The sequence below is a fragment of the Crinia signifera genome, chromosome 5 (assembly GCF_055691185.1).
Source record: "Crinia signifera chromosome 5, ASM5569118v1, whole genome shotgun sequence".
Lineage (NCBI taxonomy): Eukaryota > Metazoa > Chordata > Amphibia > Anura > Myobatrachidae > Crinia > Crinia signifera.
Window position 1 is genome coordinate 3,652,477 of NC_139221.1, and position 20,623 is coordinate 3,673,099.

The 20,623-nt window shown below is 49.7% G+C and overlaps 1 protein-coding gene across 1 annotated transcript in view; it reads right to left on the bottom strand.

Moving 5' to 3' along the window:
- Positions 1 to 20,361, bottom strand: part of GBX1 (gastrulation brain homeobox 1) — a 40,481-nt gene extending 20,120 nt beyond the window's left edge. Inside the window, exon 1 of the mRNA XM_083186520.1 lies at positions 19,783 to 20,361. Coding sequence (XP_083042646.1) covers positions 19,783 to 20,161 — 379 coding nt within the window. The 5' untranslated portion in view covers positions 20,162 to 20,361. The remainder of the gene's footprint in view (positions 1 to 19,782) is intronic.
- Between the last annotated feature and the right edge of the window lie 262 nt (positions 20,362 to 20,623).

Below are 20,623 nucleotides of genomic sequence, written 5' to 3' on the forward strand. Positions count from 1 at the left end.
GCCACTGCATCAATCCACTAATGCTCCACTCACCATGCATCGGGCCACTGCATCAATCCACTAATGCTCCACTCACCATGCATCGGGCCGGTACACCAATCCACTAATGCTCCACTCACCATGCATAGGGCCAGTTCATCAATCCACTACTGCTCCCCTAACCATGCATCGGGCCGGTGCATCAATCCACTACTGCTCCACTCACCATGCATCGGGCCGGTGCATCAATCCAGTAATGCTCCCCTAACCATGCATCGGGCCAGTGCATCAATCCACTACTGCTCCCCTAACCATGCATCGGGCCGGTGCATCAATCCACTACTGCTCCACTCACCATGCATTGGGCCGGTGCATCAATCCACTAATGCTCCACTCACCATGCATCGGGCCGGTGCATCAATCCACTAATGCTCCACTCACCATGCATCGGGCCGGTGCATCAATCCACTACTGCTCCACTAACCATGCATCGGGCCAGTGCATCAATCCACTAAGGCTCCACTCACCATGCATCGGGCCACTGCATCAATCCACTAATGCTCCACTCACCATGCATCGGGCCACTGCATCAATCCACTAATGCTCCACTCACCATGCATCGGGCCACTGCATCAATCCACTAATGCTCCACTCACCATGCATCGGGCCGCTGCATCAATCCACTAATGCTCCACTCACCATGCATCGGGCCGGTGCATCAATCCACTACTGCTCCACTCACCATGCATCGGGCCACTGCATCAATCCACTAATGCTCCACTCACCATGCATCGGGCCAGTGCATCAATCCACTAATGCTCCACTCACCATGCATCGGGCCACTGCATCAATCCACTAATGCTCCACTCACCATGCATCGGGCCGGTGCATCAATCCACTACTGCTCCACTCACCATGCATCGGGCCGGTGCATCAATCCACTACTGCTCCACTCACCATGCATCGGGCCAGTGCATCAATCCACTAATGCTCCACTCACCATGCATCGGGCCGGTGCATCAATCCACTACTGCTCCACTTACCATGCATCGGGCCGGTGCATCAATCCACTAATGCTCCACTTACCATGCATCGGGCCGGTGCATCAATCCACTAATGCTCCACTCACCATGCATCGGGCCGGTGCATCAATCCACTACTGCTCCACTCACCATGCATCGGGCCACTGCATCAATCCACTAATGCTCCACTCACCATGCATCGGGCCACTGCATCAATCCACTAATGCTCCACTCACCATGCATCGGGCCGCTGCATCAATCCACTAATGCTCCACTAACCATGCATCGGGCCGGTGCATCAATCCAGTACTGCTCCACTCACCATGCATCGGGCCAGTGCATCACCATTGTGATGAGAGGTCACTGGTGGGGCAAAGGGGGTGGTGAGCGGCTGCTGGTGGGGCACAGAGGGAGGTGAGAGGCCACTGGTGGGGCACAGGGGTAGGTGAGTGGCCGCTGGTGGGGCACAGGGGGAGGTGAGTGGCCGCTGGTGGGGCACAGGGGGAGGTGAGAGGCTGCTGGTGGGGCACAGGGGGAGGTGAGAGGCTGCTGGTGGGGCACAGGGGTAGGTGAGAGGCTGCTGGTGGGGCACAGGGGGAGGTGAGAGGCTGCTGGTGGGGCACTGGGGTAGGTGAGAGGCTGCTGGTGGGGCACAGGGGAAGGTGAGAGGCTGCTGGTGGGGCACAGGGGTAGGTGAGAGGCTGCAGGGACAAAGGAGGAGGTGAGAGGCTACTGGTGGTGCACAGTGCTTGGGGGGGATTAGAGGCTGCTGGTGGGGACATAGGGGTAGGTGAGAAGCTGCAGGGACACAGGTGTAGGTGAGAGTCTGCTGGTGGGACACAGGGGTAGGTGAGAGGCTGTTTGTGGGGCACAGGGGTAGGTGAGAGGCTGCTGGTGGGGCACAGGGGTAGGTGAGAGGCTGCTGGGAATCAGGGGTAGGTGAGAAGCTGCAGGGACACAGGTGTAGGTGAGAGTCTGCTGGTGGGGCACAGGGGGAGAGAAGAGGCTGCCATAGGTATGGTGCCTTGCAGACAGCGATACAGACAAGTGTACAGTGCCATACAATCAGAACACAAATGGGTACAGTGCCTCCAGACAGCAAAATAGCCATTGGTACAGAGTCCTCAGGACAGTGTGACCACAATGGGTACAGAACTCTGCATATAGTGGAACAGACATGGGCACAGAGCCCTAATGTCAACAGAATATACATGGGTATGAAGCCCTACAGACAGTGGAACAGACATGCTCTCACTAACCTACCCTCTCACCTTCGGTTCCTCATGGCTGTTAATCTCTCAACTTCACTTTCTCCAACTGCTCCTCCCCCCTTCCATCCCATACCTATCCTGACCACTCGCCCCCACACCCCCACCCTCCCAACGACCCCCCCTCACTTCTGCAATCCCAAAAACCTTATCCACATAAATACACAACCCACCCCCCCTCTTTCCTGTGCACTATGGAACGCCAGATCCATCTGCAACAAACTCCCTGCCATCCATGACCTATTCATCTCTAGAGCATTCCACCTCCTTGCTATCACCGAGACCTGGCTCTCCACCTCTGATTCTGTCTCTCCAGCTGCTCTCTCCCACGGTGGCCTCTCTTTCTCTCACACTCCCAGGCCTGACGGTCGCCAAGGTGGCGGTGTGGGATTTCTCCTCTCAGCCTCATGCACCCACAGTGTCATTCACCCTGAACCCTCTCTCCTTTTCTCCTCCTTTGAGTCTCACTCTATCCGTCTGTACTACCCCTACCACCTCCGTGTCGCTGCAATCTACCGCCCCCCTGGCCCTATCTCCCAATTTCTTGACAACTTCGCCGCCTGGCTTCCACACTTCCTCTCCTCTGACCTGCCATCTGTCATTCTTGGTGACTTTAACATCCCCTTGGATAACCCCGCTGATCCTGGCACCTCCAAACTCCTCTCTCTCTCTGCTCCTCTCTTGGCCTATCTCAGTGGACTACCTCTCCCACCCACATCCAAGGACACTCCCTCGATCTCGTCTTCTCTCGCTCTTGTTCCCTTACTGACTACACTATCTCGGCTTTTCCTCTTTCTGACCATCACCTCATCTCCTTCTCCCTCACTGCTTCCCCCTCTCCCACCCCCCCTCCCAAGCGCATTGTCTCACGGCATAACGTCAACACACTTGATCTTGCTGCCTTCTCAAACACGCTGAGTCCTCTTCTCGCCCCAATCGCCCTCATGTCCTGCCCGAACCTCGCCGCCTCCCTCTATAATTACACCCTATCTTCGGCATTGGACTCTGCCTGCCCTCCCTCCTCTATCCCCTTTCGATGCTCCAACCCCCAACCGTGGCACTCGCCTATCACCCGATTCCTTAAAAAGTGCTCTCGCACTGCTGAGCGCTGCTGGAAGAAATCACGCTCCCTTGCAGATTATCTCCATTTCAAATTCATTCTTTCCTCCTTCAGCTCTGCCCTTGCTCTGGCCAAGGAATCCTACTTTAAGTCCCTCATCCTTTCCCAATCATCCAATCCCCGCAGGCTCTTCGCCACCTTCAACTCCTTGCTCTCCCCCCCCCCCTCCTCCAGCTCTTCCGTCCTCCATCGTAGCCGCTGATTTTGCTACCTACTTTTCAACCAAAATCTCCTCTCTCAGGACTGCCATCACTGCTGCCATGACCTCACCCTCTCCCTCCTCCCCTCCTACATCTCCACTTCCCTCCTTCCAACCCCTGTCCACTCTATCCTTCAATCCGCTTCTCCCTCCACCTGCCCGCTCGATCCTATCCCCTCCAATATTATCCGTCCTCTCGGTCTGTCAGTCTGCTCTCACCTGGCTCACCTCTTTAATCTTTCCCTATCCTCTGGGATCTTCCCTTCCTCCTTCAAACACGCTCTTGTCTCCCCAATTCTCAAAAAAACAAATCTGGACCCCAACTCTCCATCCAACTACAGGCCCATCTCCCTCCTCCCTTTTGCCTCCAAGCTCCTAGAACGTCTGACCTATAATCGTCTCCTAAGCCACCTTACTGCTAACTCCATTCTAGACCCCCTCCAATCCGGGTTCCGCCCTTTACATTCCACTGAAACTGCCCTGACTAAAGTCACTAACGATCTACTATCGGCTAAATCCAAAGGCCTCTTCTCTATCCTCATCCAGCTTGATCTGTCGGCTGCCTTTGACACTGTTGACCACCCTCTCCTGCTCAACACCCTCCGCTCTTTTGGCATCACTGGCACAGTCTTCTCCTGGTTCACCTCATACCTCTCAGATCGCTCCTTCTCCGTCTCCACTCCGAGCTCCTCCTCTCCCACTACCCCGCAGCCAGTCGGTGTTCCCCAAGGGTCAGTCCTTGGCCCTCTCCTCTTCTCCCTCTACACCACCTCTCTGGGCACCCTCATCAGCTCCTATGGTTTTCATTACCACCTTTATGCTGATGATACCCTAATCTATCTCTCCTCCCCCGACTTATTCCCATCACTCCTGTCCAAGGACTTCGAATGCCTCACGGCCATCTCAGCCTGGATGACCCAACGCTTCCTGAAACTAAACATGGCTAAAACTGAACTTCTAATCTTCCATCCCCCGAACATCCCCTCTTCTCCCACTATCCCCATCAGCATTGGTGAAACCGAGATCACGTCCACCAACCAAACGCGCTGCCTCGGTGTCATCATTAACTCCTCCCTCTCTTTCACCCCCCACATTCGTGCTCTCTCACAGTCTTGCCACTTTCACCTACGCAACATCTCACGCATCAGACCATTCCTCTCCACTGACGCAACCAAAATTCTCATTCACTCTCTTGTCATCTCCCGCCTTGACTACTGCAACATCCTTCTCTCTGGGCTACCTCTCACCCGCCTCGCACCTCTCCAATCCATTCTTAACGCTGCTGCTAGGCTCATCTTCCTCTCCCGCCGCTCTACCTCCGCCTCCCCCCTCTGTCTATCTCTTCACTGGCTCCCCATTCCTTTCCGAGTTCTCTTTAAACTCCTCACCACCACCTACAAGGCTCTCTCCTCCTCCACAGCTCCCTACCTCTCTTCACTGATCTCTATCCACACTCCCTCCCGTCCTCTTCGCTCCATCGCTGACCGCCGACTGACCTCTCACCTAATCACCTCCTCCCACTCCCGTGTCCAAGACTTCTCTTGCGCTGCCCCCCTGCACTGGAACAACCTCCCGCCACCCATCAGGCTTTCTGATTCCCTTACCTCCTTCAAGCGCTCCCTCAAAACCCACTTTTTTCGACTAGCCTATCCCTCCTCCTAACCTTTTTTTATCCTCCTATCCTGCCTCCGTTCCCCTCCGTTCCTACTTATCCTATTGTATTTCGTTCGTCCACAACCTATTTTTAGCATGTTAACTCTTATGAGCAGGGCCCTCCTTCCTCACGTACTCACCCTACCTCATTACCTCACCTGTGCTCCTGTCCTGTTTTTCCCTTCCTCTACTTCATCTTCAGTCTCCTCGACAATTTTGACACCTACTTCTGAACTGATGCTGATTTTAGTTCTACCAGCTATACCCCTATTTATACTGTATTTTTCAACACACCCTGTACGTTACCTTGTCATTTGTTTTTTTGTTTGCTATGTACGGCGCTGCGGACACTTTGCGGCGCCTGATAAATAAACGTACTACTACAGTGGAACAGACATGGGTACAGAGCCCTACAGACAGTGGAACAGACATGGGTACAGAGACCTACAGACAGTGGAACAGACATGAGAACATAGCGCTACTATGAGTGCATTAGCCATGGGTACAGAGCCCTACAGTCAACAGAACAGACATGGGTACAGAGCCCTACAGACAGTGCAACAGCCATAGGCATGGAGCCCTTCAGGCATCAGAAAAAGACATGGTAAAGAGCCCTAATGTCAACAGAATATACATGTGTACAGAGCCCTACAGACGGCAGAACTGACATGGGTACACAGCCTTACAGTGCAACAGCCATGGGTGCAGAGCCCTTCAGTCAACAGAACTGACATGAGTTTGGAGCCCTACAGGCAGTGGAACAGTTGTATGTATGGAGCCATTTAGACAGTAGAACAGCCATGGGTATGGAGCCCTCTGGACAGTGAGACAGCTATGGGTACAGAGCTCTACAATAAGTGGAACAGCCATGGGTACAGAGCCCTACAGTCAACAGAACTGACATGGGTACAGAGCCCTACAGTCAACAGAAAATACATTTGTACAGAGTCTTACAGACAGTGGAACAGCCCTGGAGCCCTACAGTCAACAGAACTGACATGGGTACATAGCCCTACAGACAGTAGAAGGGGCAGACTAGATGGGTCAAATGGTTCTCATCTGCCATCAAATTCTGTTTCTAGAAAAACCATGGGCACAGTGCCCTACAGTCAACAGAACTGACTTGGGTACATAGCCCTACAGACAGTAGAAAAGCCATGGGAACAGAGCCATACAGTCAACAGAATTGACATGGGTACGGAGCCTTATAGACAGTGGAACAGCCATGGGAATGGAGCCCTATTGTTAGTGGAACAATCGTGGGTATGGAGCCCAACTGGCAGTGGAACATTTGTGGGTATGGAGCCCTACTGTCAACACAACTGACATGGGTACAAAGTCTTATAGAGAGTGGAACAGCCATGGGTGTGGAGCCCTACTGTCATTTGAACAATCTTTGGTACAGAGCCCTACAGACAGTGGAACTACCATAGGTTCGGAGCCCTATAGTCAACAGAACTGACATGGGTACGCAGCCCTACAGGCAGTGGAACAGACCTAAGTAGGGAGCCCTACAGGCAGTGGAACAGACATGAGTAGGGAGCCCTACAGACAGTGGAACAGCCATGGGCACAGAGCCCTATAGATAGAGGAACATCCATGGGTATGGAGCCCTACAATCAGCAGAACCAACATAAGTACTAAGCCCTATACACAATGGAACAGCCATGGGTACAGAGCCCTCCAGAAGGTGTGACAGCCATTGGTATGGTGCTCTACAAACAGTGGAATAGACATGGGTACAGAGCTCTACAGTCAGTGGAGCAGCAATGGGCACGGAGCCCTTTAGACAGTGGAACATCCATGGGTATAGAGCTCCACAGACAGTGGAACAGCCGTGGGTACTGAGCCCTACTGTCAGCAGAACAGACATGGGTACAGAGACCTACTGGCAGTGGAACAGCCATGGGTGCAGAACAGCAATGAGCATGGATCCCTACAGTCAACAGAACTGACATGGGTAAGGAGCCCTATAGATAGCGGAACAGACATTGTACAGAGCCATACAGACAGTGGAACAGCCATGAGTACAAAGTCCTACAGTCAACAGAACTGACATGTGCAATGAGACCTAGAGATATCGGAACAGACATGGGTACAGAGCCCTACAGCCAGCAGAACAGACATGGGTACAGAGCCCTACAGCCAGCAGAACTGACATGAGTACAGAGCCTTACAAACAGTAGAACAGACATGTGTACAGAGCCTTACAGCCAGCGGAACAGACATGGGTACAGAGCCCTACAGCCAGCAGAACAGACATGGGTACAGAGCCCTACAGACAGCAGAACAGACATGGGTACAGAGCCCTACAGCCAGCAGAACAGACATGGGTACAGAGCCCTACAGCCAGCAGAACAGACATGGGTACAGAGCCCTACAGCCAGCAGAACAGACATGGGTACAGAGCCCTACAGCCATCAGAACAGACATGGGTATAGAGCCCTACAGCCATCAGAACAGACATGGGTGCAGAGCCCTACAGCCATCAGAACAGACATGGGTACAGAGCCCTACAGCCTTTAGAACAGACATGGGTACAGAGCCATACAGACAGTGGAACAGCCATGAGTACAAAGTCCTACAGTCAACAGAACTGACATGAGTACTGAGCCCTACAGCCAGCAGAACAGACATGGGTACTGAGCCCTACAGCCAGCAGAACAGACATGGGTACAGAGCCCTACAGACATCAGAACAGACATGGCTACTGAGCCCTACAGCCATCAGAACAGACATGGGTACTGAGCCCTACAGCCAGCAGAACAGACATGGGTACTGAGCCCTACAGCCAACAGAACAGACATGGGTACTGAGCCCTACAGCCAGCGGAACAGACATGGGTACTGAGCCCTACAGCCAGCAGAACAGACATGGCTACTGAGCCCTACAGCCATCAGAACAGACATGGGTACTGAGCCCTACAGCCAGCGGAACAGACATGGGTACTGAGCCCTACAGCCAGCAGAACAGACATGGGTACAGAGCCCTACAGCCAGCAGAACAGACAGATTTTTTTATATTTCTGCTAACAAATGGCCCAAAATTACCTCAAAGTAGATGAAGAACCAAATCAAACAAATGAGATGGAAAAACATTAGACTTTTTTTAATTGTGGAAATTGATCCAAGTCACGTCTGTGAGCGTCAGTAAGTAGTTTGCGATACTTTAGACTTTTCAGTCAGGTTTTTAGTGTACGGGATGACGGTCAGGTGGAAGTGGACGATCCGCCTTATTAAAAGAACAGGGATCTATCACAGTCTGATGGTCACATCACATTGGTGGAAGTGGATCATGCATGAAAACCTCAGAAGAAGAGCTATCAATGCTCATCGTGCTGGGAAAGGTTATTAAACCATGGACTCCACCAATCACCAGTCCGACAGACCAAAGGTGATCTCTAAGCAACTGAAGGCCTTTCTCACTGCTGCCATTCATGTTCATGAGGACACTGAACAACCATGGTGTGCATGGCAGGATTACAAGAAGAAAGCCGCTGCACTCCAAACAGAACATTGCTGCCCGTCTGCGGTTTGCTGAAGATCCCCTGGACAAGCCAGAAGGCTCCTGGTGTTAGGAGAACCCTGCATTCCAGCATAGAACCCTCATATCATGTGATACACGGTGGTGGTGCTATCATGGTCTGGGCCGGCCTTGCTGCATCTGGACCTGGACAACTTGCCATCATTGATGGGACAATGAATTCTGAATTATACCAGAATATTCTAAAGGAAAATGTCATCTGTCCATGAGCTGCACCTCCAGAGAACGTGGATCATGCAGCAAGACAACAGCCCCAGGTGCATGAGTCATATGGCCACAGAATGGCCACAGAAGAGTCAATGTCCTGACCTTAGTCCAATAGAAACATTGTGGAAGGACCCGACATGAGCAGCTCATGGGGGGAAAACCCCAACATAACAGAGATGGAGAGGATTGGGGTATAATGGCTCCTAGCCCATGTCCAGGACAAATCCCACAATGACCAGAGATGATGTAGTTATTGCTGCACAAGGGGTCACCCCGGATACTGACAGCAAAGGGTCCCCGACTCCTGTCTTATCGGATCATTGTCATCATTGGTTTGATTTAGTTCTTTATTTATAGGTCTTGTGTGATAATCAGAGGCCAAATGTCAGCAGAAATACAGAAAATCCTGAAGGATACACAAACGTTCACGCACCACTATATACTGTACTGCTCACCATTGTATACAGTATCGCTCACCACTATATACTGTACTGTTCACCATTGTATACAGTATCGCTCACCACTATATACTGTAGCGTTCACCATTGTATACAGTATCACTCACCACTATATACTGTAGCGTTCACCATTGTATACAGTATCGCTCACCACTATATACTGTAGCGTTCACCATTGTATACAGTATCGCTCACCACTATATACTGTAGTTTTCACCATTGTATACTGTAGCGTTCACCACTATATACTGTAGTGTTCACCATTGTATACAGTATCGCTCACCACTATATACTGTAGCGTTCACCACAATATACAGTATCACTCACCACTATATACTGTACTGTTCACCATTGTATACAGTATCGCTCACCACTATATACTGTAGTTTTCACCATTGTATACTGTAGCGTTCACCACTATATACTGTAGTGTTCACCATTGTATACAGTATCGCTCACCACTATATACGGTACTGTTCACCATTGTATACTGTAGCGTTCACCACTATATACTGTAGTTTTCACCATTGTATACTGTAGCGTTCACCACTATATACTGTAGTGTTCACCATTGTATACAGTATCGCTCACCACTATATACTGTACTGTTCACCATTGTATACTGTAGCGTTCACCACTATATACTGTAGTTTTCACCATTGTATACTGTAGCGTTCACCACTATATACTGTAGTGTTCACCATTGTATACAGTATCGCTCACCACTATATACTGTAGCGTTCACCACAATATACAGTATCACTCACCACTATATACTGTACTGTTCACCATTGTATACAGTATCGCTCACCACTATATACTGTAGTTTTCACCATTGTATACTGTAGCGTTCACCACTATATACTGTAGTGTTCACCATTGTATACAGTATCGCTCACCACTATATACTGTACTGTTCACCATTGTATACAGTATCGCTCACCACTATATACTGTACTGTTCACCATTGTATACAGTATCGCTCACCACTATATACTGTAGCGTTCACCATTGTATACAGTATCGCTCACCACTATATACTGTAGCGTTCACCATTGTATACAGTATCGCTCACCACTATATACTGTAGCGTTCACCATTGTATACAGTATCGCTCACCACTATATACTGTAGTTTTCACCATTGTATACTGTAGCATTCACCACTATATACTGTAGTGTTCACCATTGTATACAGTATCGCTCACCACTATATACTGTACTGTTCACCATTGTATACTGTAGCGTTCACCACTATATACTGTAGTTTTCACCATTGTATACTGTAGCGTTCACCATTGTATACAGTATCGCTTACCACTATATACTGTAGCGTTCACCACAATATACAGTATCACTCACCACTATATACTGTACTGTTCACCATTGTATACAGTATCGCTCACCACTATATACTGTAGTTTTCACCATTGTATACTGTAGCGTTCACCACTATATACTGTAGTGTTTACCATTGTATACAGTATCACTCACCACTATATACTGTACTGTTCACCATTGTATACAGTATTGCTCACAACTATATACTGTAGTTTTCACCATTGTATACTGTAGCGTTCACCACTATATACTGTAGTGTTCACCATTGTATACAGTATCGCTCACCACTATATACTGTACTGTTCACCATTGTATACAGTATCGCTCACCACTATATACTGTACTGTTCACCATTGTATACAGTATCGCTCACAACTATATACTGTAGTTTTCACCATTGTATACTGTAGCGTTCACCACTATATACTGTAGTGTTCACCATTGTATACAGTATCGCTCACCACTATATACTGTACTGTTCACCATTGTATACAGTATCGCTCACCACTATATACTGTACTGTTCACCATTGTATACTGTAGCGTTCACCACTATATACTGTAGTGTTCATCATTGTATACAGTATCGCTCACCACTATATACTGTAGCGTTCACCATTGTATACAGTATCGCTCACCACTATATACTGTAGCATTCACCATTGTATACGGTATCGCTCACCACTATATACTGGAGCATTCACCATTGTATACAGTATCGCTCACCACTATATACTGTAGCGTTCACCATTGTATACAGTATCGCTCACCACTATATACTGTACTGTTCACCACTATATACTGTAGCGTTCACCATTGTATACAGTATCGCTCACCACTATATACTGTGGCGTTCACCATTGTATACAGTATCACTCACCACTATATACTGTACTGTTCACCATTGTATACAGTATCGCTCACCACTATATACTGTACTGTTCACCATTGTATACAGTATCGCTCACCACTATATACTGTAGTGTTCACCATTGTATACAGTATCGCTCACCACTATATACTGTACTGTTCACCATTGTATACAGTATCGCTCACCACTATATACTGTACTGTTCACCATTGTATACAGTATCGCTCACCACTATATACTGTAGCGTTCACCATTGTATACAGTATCGCTCACCAATATACACTAGAGCGTTCACCATTGTATACAGTATCGCTCACCACTATATACTGTACTGTTCACCATTGTATACAGTATCGCTCACCACTATATACTGTAGCGTTCACCATTGTATACAGTATCGCTCACCACTATATACTGTAGCGTTCACCATTGTATACAGTATCGCTCACCTCTATATACTGTAGCGTTCACCATTGTATACAGTATCGCTCACCACTATATACTGTACTGTTCACCATTGTATACAGTATCGCTCACCACTATATACTGTAGTGTTCACCATTGTATACAGTATCGCTCACCACTATATACTGTAGCGTTTACCATTGTATACAGTATCGCTCACCACTATATACTGTAGCGTTCACCATTGTATACAGTATCGCTCACCACTATATACTGTAGCGTTCACCATTGTATACAGTATCGCTCACCACTATATACTGTACTGTTCACCATTGTATACAGTATCGCTCACCACTATATACTGTACTGTTCACCATTGTATACAGTATCGCTCACCACTATATACTGTACTGTTTACCACTGTATACTGTAACGTTCACCACAATATACAGTATCACTCACCACTATATACTGTACTGTTCACAACTATATACTGTTCCGTTCACCACTTTATACTGTACTGTTCACCATTGTATACTGTATCACTCACCACTATATACTGTACTGTTCACCATTGTATACTATAGTGCTCACCACTATATACTGTAGCATTCACCATTATATACTGTAGAGTTCACCACTATATACTGTAGAGTTCACCACTGTATACGGTAGTGTTCACCATTTGATACTGTATCACTGACCACTGTATACTGTAGATTTCACCATTTTATACTGTAGTGCTCACCACTATATACTGTACTGTTCACCATTGTATACTGTAGTGCTCACCACTATATACTGTAGCATTCACCATTATATACTGTAGAGTTCACCACTATATACTGTAGAGTTCACCACTGTATACGGTAGTGTTCACCATTGTATACTGTATCACTGACCACTGTATACTGTAGATTTCACCATTGTATACTGTAGTGCTCACCACTATAAACTGTAGCATTCATCACTGTATACTGTAGTGCTCACCAGTATACTGTAGTGTTCACCACTATATACTGAATCACTCACCACTGTATACTGTAGCATTCACCACTGTATACTGTAGCACTCACCATTGTATACTGTAGCATTTGTCACTGTGTACTGTAGCGCTCATCACTGTAGAATGTAGCATTCACCACTGTATACTATACCGCTCACCACTGTATACTATAGCCTTCACCACTGTATACTATAGCATTCACCACTGTATACTATACCGCTCACCACTGTATACTATACCGCTCACCAATGTATACTGTAGCTTACCACTATATACTGTAGAACTTACCACTGTATACTATAGCACTCACCATTGTATACTGTAGCTTACCACTGTGTACTGTAGCCTTCACCACTGTATACTATAGCACTCACCACTGTATACTATAGCATTCACCACTGTATACTATACCGCTCACCACTGTATACTATAGCATTTACCACTGTATACTATACCGCTCACCAATGTATACTGTAGCTTACCACTATATACTGTAGAACTTACCACTGTATACTATAGCACTCACCACTGTATACTGTAGCACTTACCACTGTATACTATAGCACTCACCATTGTATACTGTAGCATTCACCATTGTATACTGTAGCATTCACCACTGTATACTGTAGCACTCACCATTGTATACTGTAGCATTCACATGTACTATATAAACCCATCCCCCAAACAGCACGAAGTTTTAAAAATTACTAATCATATTCAATAAATAGTGATAAATAGGTATACAATAGTGATCTCTATTGTACACCTGCCACTCACCTGCACCCTGAGACTGCTGGGTATTGTACACCTGCCACTCACCTGCACCCTGATACTGATGGGTATTATACACCTGCCACTCACCTGCACCCTTATACTGCTGGGTATTATATACCTGCCACTCACCTGCACCCTGAGACTGCTGGGTATTGTACACCTGCCACTCACCTGCACCCTGAGACTGCTGGGTATTATACACCTGCCACTCACCTGCACCCTGATACTGATGGGTATTATACACCTGCCACTCACCTGCACCCTGAGACTGCTGGATATTATACATCTGCCACTCACCTGCACCCTGAGACTGCTGGGTATTATACACCTGCCACTCACCTGCACCCTGAGACTGCTGGGTATTATACACCTGCCACTCACCTGCACCCTGAGACTGCTGGGTATTATACACCTGCCACTCACCTGCACCCTGAGTCTGCTGGGTATTATACACCTGCCACTCACCTGCACCCTGAGACTGCTGGGTATTATACACCTGCCACTCACCTGCACCCTGATACTGCTGGGTATTATATACCTGCCACTCACCTGCACCCCGAGACTGCTGGGTATTATACACCTGCCACTCACCTGCACCCCGAGACTGCTGGGTATTATATACCTGCCACTCACCTGCACCCCGAGACTGCTGGGTATTATACACCTGCCACTCACCTGCACCCTGATACTGATGGGTATTATACACCTGCCACTCACCTGCACCCTGAGACTGCTGGATATTATACATCTGCCACTCACCTGCACCCTGAGACTGCTGGGTATTATACACCTGCCACTCACCTGCACCCTGAGACTGCTGGGTATTATACACCTGCCCCTCACCTGCACCCTGATACTGCTGGGTATCATACACCTGCCACTCACCTGCACCCTGAGACTGCTAGGTATTATACACCTGCCACTCACCTGCACCCTGAGACTGCTGGTTATAATATACCTGCCACTCACCTGCACCCCGAGACTGCTGGGTATTATACACCTGCCCCTCACCGGCACCCTGAGACTGCTGGGTATTATATACCTGCTACTCACCTGCACCCCGAGACTGCTGGATATTATATACCTGCCACTCACCTGCACCCCGAGACTGCTGTGTATTATACACCTGCCACTCACCTGCACCCTGAGACTGCTGGGTATTATATACCTGCCACTCACCTGCACCCCAAGACTGCTGGGTATTATACACCTGCCACTCACCTGCACCCTGAGACTGCTGAATACACCTGCCACTCACCTGCACCCCGAGACTGCTGGGTATTATATACCTGCCACTCACCTGCACCCTGAGACTGCTGGTTATTATATACCTGCCACTCACCTGCACCCTGATACTGCTGGTTATTATACACCTGCCACGCACCTGCACCCTGACACTGCTGGTTATTATATACCTGCCACTCACCTGCACCCTAAGACTGCTGGGTATTATACAGCTGCCACTCACCTGCACCCTGAGACTGCTGGTTATTATATACCTGCCACTCACCTGCACCCTGAGACTGCTGGTTATTATATACCTGCCACTCACCTGCACCCTGAGACTGCTGGGTATTGTACACCTGCCACTCACCTGCACCCTGAGACTGCTGGTAATTATACAGCTGCCACTCACCTGCACCCTGAGACTGCTGGGTATTATACACCTGCCACTCACCTGCACCCTGAGACTGCTGGGTATTCTATACCTGCCACTCACCTGCACCCTGAGACTGCTGTGTATTATACACCTGACACTCACCTGCACCCTGAGACTGCTGGGTATTATACACCTGCCCCTCACCTTCACCCTGAGACTGCTGGTTATTATATACCTGCCACTCACCTGCACCCTGAGACTGCTGGGTATTATACAGCTGCCACTCACCTGCACCCTGAGACTGCTGGTTATTATATACCTGCCACTCACCTGCACCCTGAGACTGCTGGTTATTATATACCTGCCACTCACCTGCACCCTGAGACTGCTGGGTATTGTACACTTGCCACTAACCTGCACCCTGAGACTGCTGCGTATTATATACCTGCCACTCACCTGCACCCCGAGACTGCTGGTTATTATATACCTGCCACTCACCTGCACCCTGAGACTGCTGGTAATTATACAGCTGCTACTCACCTGCACCCTGAGACTGCTGGGTATTATACACCTGCCACTCACCTGCACCCTGAGACTGCTGGGTATTCTATACCTGCCACTCACCTGCACCCTGAGACTGCTGTGTATTATACACCTGCCACTCACCTGCACCCTGAGACTGCTGGGTATTATACACCTGCCACTCACCTGCACCCTGAGACTGCTGGGTATTATACACCTGCCACTCACCTGCACCCTGAGACTGCTGGGTATTATACACCTGCCCCTCACCTGCACCCTGAGACTGCTGGATATTATATACCTGCAACTCACCTGCACCCTGAGACTGCTGGATATTATATACCTGCAACTCACCTGCACCCTGAGACTGTTGGTTATTATATACCTGCCACTCACCTGCACCCTGAGACGGCTGGTTATTATATACCTACAGTACCACTCACCTGCACCCTGAGACTGACGGATATTATATACCTGCCACTCACCTGCACCCTGATACTGCTGGGTATTATATACCTGCCACTCACCTGCACCCTGAGACTGCTGGGTATTATACACCTGCCCCTCACCTGCGCCCTGAGACTGCTGGGTATTATACACCTGCAACTCACCTGCATCCTGATACTGCTTTGTATTATACACCTCCCACTCACCTGCACCCTGAGACTGCTGGGTATTATACACCTGCCCCTCACCTGCACCCTGAGACTGCTGGGTATTATATACCTGCCACTCACCTGCACCCTGAGACTGCTGGTTATTATATACCTGCCACTCACCTGCACCATGAGACTGCTGGGTATTGTACACCTGCCACTTGCCTGCACCCTGAGACTCCTGGTTATTATATACCTGCCACTCACCTGCACCCTGATACTGCTGGGTATTATACACCTGCCACTCACCTGCACCCTGAGACTGCTGGTTATTATACACCTGCCACTCACCTGCACCCTGAGACTGCTGGTTATTATACACCTGCCACTCACCTGCACCCTGATACTGCTGGGTATTATATACCTGCCACTCACCTGCACCCTGAGACTGCTGGGTATTATACAGCTGCCACTCACCTGCACCCTGAGACTGCTGGGTATTATATACCTGCCACTCACCTGCACCCTGAGACTGCTGGGTATTATATACCTGCCACTCACCTGCACCCTGATACTGCTGGGTATTATACACCTGCCACTCACCTGCACCCTGAGACTGCTGGGTATTATACACCTGCAACTCACCTGCACCCTGATACTGCTGGGTATTATATACCTGCCACTCACCTGCACCCTGAGACTGCTGGTTATTATATACCTGCCACTCACCTGCACCATGAGACTGCTGGGTATTGTACACCTGCCACTCACCTGCACCCTGAGACTGCTGGTTATTATATACCTGCCACTCACCTGCACCCGAGACTGCTGGGTATTATACACCTGCCCCTCACCTGCACCCTGAGACTGCTGGGTATTATATACCTGCCACTCACCTGCACCCGAGACTGCTGGGTATTATACACCTGCCCCTCACCTGCACCCTGAGACTGCTGGGTATTATATACCTGCCACTCACCTGCACCCCGAGACTGCTGGGTATTATACACCTGCCACTCACCTGCACCCCAAGACTGCTGGATATTATACACCTGCCACTCACCTGCACCCTGAGACTGCTGGATATTATACACCTGCCACTCACCTGCACCCTGAGACTGCTGGGTATTATATACCTGCCACTCACCTGCACCCTGAGACTGCTGGATATTATACACCTGCCACTCACCTGCACCCTGAGACTGCTGGGTATTATACACCTGCTACTCACCTGCACCTTGAGACTGCTGGGTATTATATACCTGCCACTCACCTGCACCCTGAGACTGCTGGTAATTATACAGCTGCTACTCACCTGCACCCTGAGACTGCTGGGTATTATACACCTGCCACTCACCTGCACCCTGAGACTGCTGGGTATTCTATACCTGCCACTCACCTGCACCCTGAGACTGCTGTGTATTATACACCTGCCACTCACCTGCACCCTGAGACTGCTGGGTATTATATACCTGCCACTCACCTGCACCCTGAGACTACTGGGTATTATATACCTGCCACTCACCTGCACCCTGAGACTGCTGGTTATTATACACCTGCCACTCACCTGCACCCTGAGACTGCTGGGTATTGTACACCTGCCACTCACCTGCACCCTGAGACTGCTGGTTATTATACACCTGCCACTCACCTGCACCCTGAGACTGCTGGTTATTATATACCTGCCACTCACCTGCACCCTGAGACTGCTGGGTATTATATACCTGCCACTCACCTGCACCCTGAGACTGCTGGGTATTATATACCTGCCACTCACCTGCACCCTGAGACTGCTGGATATTATATACCTGCCACTCACCTGCACCCTGAGACTGCTGGATATTATATACCTGCCACTCACCTGCACCCTGAGACTGCTGGGTATTATATACCTGCCACTCACCTGCACCCTGATACTGCTGGGTATTATATACCTGCCACTCACCTGCACCCTGAGACTGCTGGTTATTATATACCTGCCACTCACCTGCACCCTGAGACTGCTGGTTATTATATACCTGCCACTCACCTGCACCCTGAGACTGCTGGGTATTGTACACCTGCCACTCACCTGCACCCTGAGACTGCTGGGTATTATACACCTGCCACTCACCTGCACCCTGAGACTGCTGGTTATTATATACCTGCCACTCACCTGCACCCTGAGACTGCTGGTTATTATATACCTGCCACTCACCTGCACCCCGAGACTGCTGGGTATTATACACCTGCCACTCACCTGCACCCTGAGACTGCTGGTTATTATATACCTGCCACTCACCTGCACCCTGAGACTGCTGGGTATTATATACCTGCCACTCACCTGCACCCTGAGACTACTGGGTATTATATACCTGCCACTCACCTGCACCCTGAGACTACTGGGTATTATATACCTGCCACTCACCTGCACCCTGAGACTGCTGGTTATTATACACCTGCCACTCACCTGCACCCTGAGACTGCTGGGTATTGTACACCTGCCACTCACCTGCACCCTGAGACTGCTGGTTATTATATACCTGCCACTCACCTGCACCCTGAGACTGCTGGGTATTATATACCTGCCACTCACCTGCACCCTGAGACTGCTGGTTATTATATACCTGCCACTCACCTGCACCCTGAGACTGCTGGTTATTATATACCTGCCACTCACCTGCACCCTGAGACTGCTGGGTATTATATACCTGCCACTCACCTGCACCCTGAGACTGCTGGGTATTATACACCTGTCACTCACCTGCACCCTGAGACTGCTGGGTATTATACACCTGCCCCTCACCTGCACCCTGAGACTGCTGGGTATTATACACCTGCCCCTCACCTGCACCCTGAGACTGTTGGGTATTATATACCTGCCACTCACCTGCACCCTGAGACTGCTGGGTATTATACACCTGCCCCTCACCTGCACCCTGAGACTGTTGGGTATTATATACCTGCCACTCACCTGCACCCTGAGACTGCTGGATATTATATACCTGCCACTCACCTGCACCCTGAGACTGCTGGGTATTATACACCTGCCACTCACCTGCACCCTGAGACTGCTGGGTATTATACACCTGCCACTCACCTGCACCCTGAAACTGTTGGGTATTATATTACTGGCATGTACATAGTTACCCCTCCTCTCAGTGCCAGATTCCTACCTGTGTTGGGGAACGCTGCCCATATACCCATCACATGATGTTGGCATGGCTCAGTGGGCACTTACCTGTCATACTGGGGTAGGTTCCTGCTGGCTCCGAACTTTTCTCCTCCGCCTTGTGCTCTTCCACTGAGTCTGGGGAGTCTCCGCAGGGTTCCTGAGCATAGAAGCCATCAGACAAGTCCCTGAAGCTGGGGAGGGCAGTAGTGAGGGTCATCATGGAAGGTAGTCCCGGGCCCAGGCTGGCACAGAAGGTGCTGTTCAGGCGTCCAGAGAAGGAGTTCATCGGGCCAGTGGGGGGAAGCGGTGATGGAGGAATAACCAAGGGTCTATAGGGCATAAACATGGGGTATCCAGTGTACAGCACATGCCCAGGCTGAGATGGGGGGGTCCCAATGAGAGAGTCTATGGAGAAGGCACTGCCCACCCCACTGGGTCGATGCATTGTCCTAGTTGCCCCTCCAGTGGGCAGCAGACGCAGAGAAGGTCTCCGGCTGTGGCAGTAACTGTCTGCATGTGAGGAGCTCAGTGTCAGGAGGAGGAGGAGGAGATGCTCCGGGGGGAGGCTGATTATCTTATCACTCCTTCCTCATCACTTCACCACTCAGCCCCCTGCCATCTCTGCCTGCCTGATGCCAAGGAGGAACAATGCCAGAAGGGCCCCAGCTACTGTGTTACACTAAAGTCCCCTCTCCTGCATACTGTGCTATCCTGCTGCCAGATAGTCCCCAACTACTGTGTGACACTAAAGCCCCCTCTCGTGCCATCTCTGCCTGCCTGATGCCAAGGAGGAACAATGCCAGAGGGTCCCCAGCTACTGTGTGACACTAAAGCCCCCTCTCCTGCATACTGTGCCATCCTGCTGCCAGAGAGTGCCCAGCTACTGTGTGACACTAAAGCCCCCTCT